Genomic DNA, 7,532 nt, shown 5'->3' with positions numbered 1-7,532 from the left:
GAATTATCAATTAATTCAGTAATCGATTAATCATTAAATGGAGCATAGAGACTAAAAGGTGCCTTTATCTGACAGAGCGACCCGCTTAGACCAGGAATTATACCAACGTTTTAAAACTAATATATAAACATTTTGCATTTAAGATATAACTTTCATCTGTCTCTATAATCCAGAACTCCTCAAATGGAAAAGTTTTACTTTAACCTGGTTTCATTTCCTAAAAAGTCTTCTTTAAGGAATCTCTGGCTTTGCCATCATTAATGGGAAGAAAATAACTGACAGATTAAAGCTGAGCTCAGATCTGAGCTTAGTTAAGCTCAGATCTGAGCTCAGAGGAGGAAAACATACGGTTTATAAAGATTTCAGAGAAAGAAATCAACTGTTATTGTTTTTGTAGAAACTGTCTGCGTTGATGAGTGACCTTCAGGTGACCTTCGGCCGCGCAGCACCTGATTCCCTTCCTGTTTGCTGGAAGATCGCCTTCATTTGACTAAAGGGTTAAAGTCCTGCTTGGGGGTACGTACCACTTTCCAGGTGAGGGCCTGGTTCCAGAATGAAGAGCCCTCCTCCAGACTGAAGAGAGTGCCCCCTATTGGAGCCCCGAAGGCAGCGGCGACTCCAGCAGCCGCTCCGGCCGACACAAAGTCTCGCTTGTCCCTGAAAGGCAGATTCAACATCCAGCAGGTCACCTTCCACAGCAGGACAACAAGATCCCAGCAGATCCTACCTGTCACTGCGGAAATACGGGAAATCAAACTTGATCCTCTTGAAGGTGATGCTCTGAAACTGATGGAGAGAAGAGAGAGAAGATTAGGAACCAGGATCAAACCTGAACTGGTCACCAGTCCAGAGGAACCAGGATAAACCCTGAACTGGTCACCAGTCCAGAGGAACCAGGATCAACCCTGAACTGGTCCCCAGTCCAGAGGAACCAGGATCAACCCTGAACTGGTCCCCAGTCCAGAGGAACCAGGAACCCAGTCCAGTTCCGGGTTTTAGGAAGGAAGTACCTGAGGAAGTCCTGCTCCCACTATGGCTCCACTGTGGATCATCGGACCTTCTTTTCCCACAAACAGACCTGAAAACAGAAACAGCGGCTGCAGCAGATCAGTTCCAGCAGATCTTCCAGGTCTTCCTGACCTCCGGTCCGTTAACCGTCCATCTCTTCTGTTCTTTCCTGACGTTAAAACTTTCATTCTAACCTGAATAAAACCTTCAGAATTATCTCTGGCTTAAAGCCAGAGATAATTCTAGGTTGGTTAATAGTCTGGACCTGGATTTTAGGGCAAACATTAGCAGTTGAATAACTTTAATTTTATGGTCTTAACTGTTCTGCATTAAAGTGGATAGAAAGCCATCGGTCTTTAGAAAAGGTTTCTCTGAATAACAGCCTCTAGTGTGGAGCTCCACAGGGCAGCTACTTGGGCCCTTTACTAATCTCAATCTTTACTAATGATCTGGTTTGGGCTGCAGCAATGCCAGAACTGATATTGCTTTGCATTAAGCTGCACCTTCATGCAGTGAAGTCAATCAGATTTAAAGCAAAGAACTGAATGTGGAACAATAGTTGCCATTCAACATTTCCACAGTTTCCTTGATGGGTCCTTGGCTGATCCTACAATTCATTTTTAAACATCAATCTTTGTACTAAAATATTGTGTCAGATCTAAAGAGGAGCGCCATCTCCTGGTCAGACCCTGTACTTCAGTAAAAAGGTGGACTTAGGGTAAGGGGGGGGGGGGTTAGTGCAGTGGCTGGAAGTCGGCTGCCATTCGGTGGCGTTTGACTGGGGAGGGTCATTTTAAATGGCTGCTAATGTACTGGACTGGCTGGAGTGGAACACACCGGCCATCAACATCTCTAATGGTGATTGCTTCAAGGCAGAAGCTATCTGCAAACCCAGAGCTTGATTTACAGTTTGTGGTTTGATGGTTGAACCAGTTGAAAGAGAAACTCCTCGGTGTGATGGGAGACTGTTCTGTCTGGGTTTCACCACAATAATCAGATTATTGTGAAAATGGGAAGAGCAATCAGTACTGCATGGAAATGCTGCACTTTAGATCCCGTCCCGTTTTATGTCTTCAGAGTCTAGTCTTCCGTCATCCTGACTGCTGCGCTCCAGTTCTGCCATCTGCTGCCTGGGAAACTCAACAAGCTGCAGGTAGAAGGTTTGGTACCAGGCGGCCATGTTAGATCTAATGGCCGCCGGTCCTGGCTTACGGCTGAGAATAAGCTGCTTTTTAATAAACTTATGCTGTTTAAGTCCCTCCTGAGCAGTAAAGTTCCAGCTTTTATACATTTATAAATTGTTTTTAGTAATTCTGTTAATGAGCTTCCAGTATTCCAAAAGCCAAACTCTAAACAGATCTTTTTTTATATAAATCATTTCTTCTTTAGAACAATCTACCTCCATAGATCTGCTGCACTCATCGCTAATTATCTCTTCAAGAGATTCTGAGAATCCATTTGAAGGGTTTTGGTTTTATTTTAGTTGTTCTTTTGTGCTTTTTCTGAACATTTCTAAACCATGTTTTTAATCTGTACCCCAGTAAGACTAGCCGTTCGCCATGGCAACAGCTAATGGGGATCCTTAATAAAATGACCTAATTAATCGACTCAGGCAGGTCTGTAAAGGTTCCTCTGATTTATAAACCAAAGCATTTTAGATTGGTCATCTATTTTAGTTACAATAACCTCCCAGTTCTCCTGATTTTAACCTAGAACATCTAGCTTCTCTATGGCAGACCAACAGCCCAGCGTCTGGTTTCCTGTTTCTAATCTGAACCTCCAGCCACCCGCTGATCTTTGGGTTCTGGTCCCACCTAGAAGCTGCAGGACCGCGTCCCTCACAGCCTGGAGGCGTCTTATGATTTCATCAGATGATCAGGCCAATGATTGGTCCTTCTTCCCAAAATGCAAACATGAAGAGAGAAAGGAAAGGTAGCGATGGTTTTTACCTCCAGCCACACTGAACAGGACGCCGCCAGCTTTGCAGAGAAACGTTCGCAGCCGAACGATTCCCGGGATCTTCACTCCGTTCAGGTAGCTCTTGATCTCTGGGATGCCAGAACCTGAAGCCACAGGCTGGAAAACAGAGCAGCCACATGTTGGCATTTCAAAGAAAGGTTAGCAGCAGCTGGAGCAGGCTGGCGGGTCACCTCGATGAGGACGAGGACGCTGGCGATGAAGACAAACACCAGGTTGAAGGTGAGGAGCTCCAGTAGAGACAGAGACAGGCAGCCTTTATCGGTGCACCGCTCTATAGCTGCAGGTCTTAGATAAGGTCCAATCTCTGAGAAGAACATCTAAGTTTTAACAAAACAGTTAAAATTAATCCTCTGGACTTTTTTTCCACGTTTCTCTTCCATCCAGGAAGCTTCTTCAATTCAAAATGTCAGAAATAGCGTTTAGTTCCAGATTCAAGGTCTTCTGTTGCGTTTATTAGCTGCAACATGAATCAACCGAAAACATTTGATTGACAGATGATCGTTGATATATGATTGGCTAAATTAAGTCGTCAGGCTGACGTAGAACTAACTGCCTGCAGAAGATAGCGAAAAAAAAAGATTTTAAGATAGGATTTTTTTTTTTATTAGAAATGTTCAAAGTTTTGGGACAATATGGTCTGATAAAGAGAACATTTATATCCACGTTTAAGCCAGAATGATTTGACATTTAAATATAATTTCCCAACGACTTTAAGGTTAGTTTTTCTCTCTTAACGTTTCTGGAATGACTGTGACCTGAACGACTAGGAATCTTCTCCAGCTTCCTGCTGGTTTGCTGACGTTAAAGGATACAGTCACCGACCAGCGAGAACTTGATTTTAGTGAAGAGATGCACAAAGAAGTCCACAAAGAGTCCAACCTGAGGGAGACACAGAGGACAGGTCTTCTGTCTCGCTGGAGTCGGATGAGTGAAGATGATGGAGACGTGAACCTACCAGACCCACGGCGACGCCGATCACAAACACCATGACCCAGCGCACCGCTTCGTACTGCCTGGCTTTCTGTGGACAACATGGAAATACAACCACAGAGTTAAAAGTGCTTCATTTAAATACTCTTTAAATTAACAATAATTAAATTTTGTTTGCTTTTTAAACAGGGATGAGGTTCTTCCAGAGGAAACCTTCAGGACCAGAGAAAGAAAGTCATCTGGTGGATGAGCTTCCATGGAGAAGCCAACTATCCACCAAAATACAGGAGGAGGATCTTTATTAGAATAAACACAGAATTTATAGAATCTGTTAATTTTATATAAAACAAGATAAGATCAACTTAGTGATCTCCCATTAGAGAAATTCACATCTGCTCAATAGTCAGAAAAAAGAAGAAATCTGCATGAATTAATAACTATTGGTCATAAAATTAACAAAATAAGAACTTTGTTGAAAAGCTGAATTTCCACAAAGCAGGAAAAATAAAACATGAGGAAATTCTGCTTTTATTACTGAAGCTAAGGTTAAATAACAGCCTTTAAATGGAGGAAAACGCCGCCTGGTAGAATCACATTAAACCAACTTTATTTTCCTTTAATCCTCTCAGGTAGAGCTCAGATAAACTCAGTCAGGAGTTTTTATACGTCATCAGGAAGAGAAAACAAGGTTTAAAACTAAATTCAGTCTTTATTCTGTTAAGAAATATTAATCTGTCTACTCCAGTTCCAGTTTATTTGACGCATTTTATACCGTGATAGAAATTAATTAATAAAAGTGGTTGTATAGATCTAGTTTTAATTTAGTTTTATTACGGTATTCAGTTGGACTGATGGTTCCATGTAGAAACCATGAAGCCCAGGTGTTTGGTCTTTTTACCTGTGTGTCAGCCATCTTGGTCTCACTGACTTTTTTTGCTATAGTTAAACTAGATTAAACTATAAGCTTAACTTCCTAGAATCTTGTGTTGACCACTGAAACTAAAAGCCAATAATTCAGGGTTTGAATCTCCTATTGTAATACAATGAAAAACATTTTTTTAAATCAGTGCATTTGTTCTTGGATTGAGGAGGTAAAACATACACTTTGCCAATGAAAGAAGACAATTTACATTTAAAATAAGAAAAAAACTATTGAATTATCTTATTTAAAGTCAATATTATCTAATTATCTTATTTTAAGAGTAAAAATACTAATTCCATTGGCAAACTATCTTATTTACCGACTCAAATTAAATCTAAACACACTTAAATTAAGAAATGTTTATTTTTTCCAGTGTAAATCTGCCAGTAGGAATCAGACTTCAGTAAAACCTCCTCAGATCTTGGTTTATTGTGGGATGTTTAATGTTTCGTTGCTGGTTGTGCAGAATGGGATGAAATGATGATGCTACTGCAGTTCCAGGTTTATTTTCTCTGCTATTTATGCTCCCAAACCTCCTGGTTTATAGATACTGAACCACACCTCAGGCTTAGTGCTGGAGTCAGGCCTCCTTAAACTGCAAAAATGATCTAGAATCAAGTAAAACTTTCATCAAGAGTATTTATCCTCTTAGTAGGTATATGGGATGGTTTGCCAATGGAATTAGTATTTTTACTCCTAAAATAAGATAATTAAATAAAATGCATTTTTAATAAGACATACAGATTTTCTTATTTTAAATGTAAATTGTTTCATTGGCAAATTGTCTCATTTTCCTCTTCAATCCAAGACAAAATGCACTTATTTAAAAAAGAAAATGACTTATTTAGATTTGATCTTTTTGCAGACTAAGGCTAAATATTCACTAAAAGGAAAAACATTTTCTAATAGATTTAACCTTCCAAGTTTCTTTGGGAAGAAACTTTTTCTTCCGGCTGGAAAAACAGGATGGAAACTTCCTGGTAAAACTGTCCTTCCAGAGGAAGCGTCCTGCCCTGCCTTAAAGCCGGGTTGCTTTGGAGAGCTGCTCCTTGTTCTGCTTTCCTCACCTTATTGTCCAGACCGTCCAGAACCTCCACATACGGCTCGTTGATGCAGCGGTCGTAATCCAAACTCTGATGAAGTCAAACACAGAGTCAGATAATCACTGATTCATCTGTTATCAAACCTCTGTGATAAAGACCAACCCGGTCTTTACCACATAGCCTAGCTTGATGTCATCAAACCTCGCCATGCCCACTCAGGCTAACGGAGGATGTTAGCTATGTGCAACAACAAAAACTACTCAAACACTGTTACTGGGCCATATTTTAGCTCCTTCCACAGCAAAATCGACACGTAAAACACTCCCTGTGGAAATAGGAACCCCATCTGAGATAAGAGCGCCCACGACTCCAAATTGCGCCAAGTCCAGCCTGTTCTGCTGTGAAGAAAGATGTTTTTCAGATTGGTGTTTAAAGGCAGGATCCACCTATAAAAGTTTTGAAAGAATGGGGTCCCTTCATCTTTACTGATGAAGAGGAGGAAGGAGGAGGACAAGAGCAGCCGGTGGCATCAATAAGTTACCAAAACGGCAAAAGACTGAAAGGCTGCAAAATGTCTGCAGGATTCCTTCTGAGAACAGACCTGCGTCCTTGAAGCCAGAATATTTTCATCTGTGTCTTTTCATCTACCCAACTGGCATAAGCCGGTTCCCAACTGGCATAAGCCNCCCAACTGGCATAAGCCGGTTCCCAACTGGCATAAGCCGGTTCCCAACTGGCATAAGCCGGTTCCCAACTGGCATAAGCCTGTGCCACACTGGCATAAGGAGGTTAGAACAGTAAATATAACAATATATTATTTGGGCGGATTGTTGTGTGATTTTTAACTGAGGTTTGGGCTGGAAAACCTGGACTCTATCTGGCAACACTGATCCTGGGACATGTTGAGTGTGGAGAAGAGTTGATCCATAACAGGATTAAATAGATCTATAGAACTGGTTTCTGACCTTTCAGACTTTCTCACCTCATAGTCCTTCCTGGGCAGAATCTCATCTTCATCATCTCGGATTTCCCCGAGAATAGTCTGGAAAAATAAAGAAAATAAAGAAAGCTGAGCTTGATCTGATCAGAACCAGAACTCTGACTGGTACCGGTTCTCTGGACCTTCTGCTCCCGCCAGCAGAGACCCTGACATGGGGCCAAAGCAGCACCGCTGATGGGAGCGGAATGGAGCCACCCAGCTGCCCGACTGGAAACCCTCCCATCAGGGAAGAGGAACCGGAGGAGCTCCGGACCCGCGTTCAGCCCCCAGAGCCCCGCTGTCCTCACCAGCTCCTCCGGCGTCCGCGGCTCCTCTTCTCGGCAGCAACACTGGCAACAAAAACAGTTTCTGCAGGGCGCCATCTTCCCTCTGTTGTCATGCTGCCTTCAGGGACTGTGGGAAAAAAAATTATAAAAACCGTCAAAGGCAAGAAAACAATCAACCGAGAGGAGCAAAGACATATGTACTTTAAATAAGAAATATATACAAATATTTATTAATTAGTTAGTAAGTTATTTAAAATAGGTTAGTAAATATAGCCATGTAGCATAGATTTCCAGAGAAACTTGAATGCAACAAATCTGGTCTCACGTGACATCAGCTTTTTGCTTGCAAAGCTTTATTAAACAATTGTTCATCAACAAAGATA

General features: G+C 41.7%; 1 protein-coding gene across 1 annotated transcript in view; it reads right to left on the bottom strand.

Annotated features, from left to right (window-relative positions):
- Positions 1-7,305, bottom strand: part of clcn6 (chloride channel, voltage-sensitive 6) — a 31,917-nt gene extending 24,612 nt beyond the window's left edge. The window contains exons 1-10 of the mRNA XM_015399695.1: positions 7,171-7,305; positions 6,866-6,925; positions 5,908-5,973; positions 3,944-4,009; positions 3,801-3,867; positions 3,159-3,265; positions 2,958-3,084; positions 1,011-1,078; positions 728-786; positions 525-657 (exon numbers count right to left, since the gene is read on the bottom strand). Of these exons, the coding sequence (XP_015255181.1) occupies positions 525-657; positions 728-786; positions 1,011-1,078; positions 2,958-3,084; positions 3,159-3,265; positions 3,801-3,867; positions 3,944-4,009; positions 5,908-5,973; positions 6,866-6,925; positions 7,171-7,245 (828 nt within the window). The 5' untranslated portion in view covers positions 7,246-7,305. The remainder of the gene's footprint in view (positions 1-524; positions 658-727; positions 787-1,010; positions 1,079-2,957; positions 3,085-3,158; positions 3,266-3,800; positions 3,868-3,943; positions 4,010-5,907; positions 5,974-6,865; positions 6,926-7,170) is intronic.
- Positions 7,306-7,532: the final 227 nt, after the last annotated feature.

The sequence above is a fragment of the Cyprinodon variegatus genome, unplaced genomic scaffold, assembly GCF_000732505.1.
Source record: "Cyprinodon variegatus isolate N-32 unplaced genomic scaffold, C_variegatus-1.0 Scaffold1039, whole genome shotgun sequence".
In the NCBI taxonomy this organism is placed as follows: domain Eukaryota; kingdom Metazoa; phylum Chordata; class Actinopteri; order Cyprinodontiformes; family Cyprinodontidae; genus Cyprinodon; species Cyprinodon variegatus.
The sequence above is the reverse complement of the archived record's forward strand: the minus strand, read 5'-3'. Positions and strand labels throughout refer to the sequence as shown.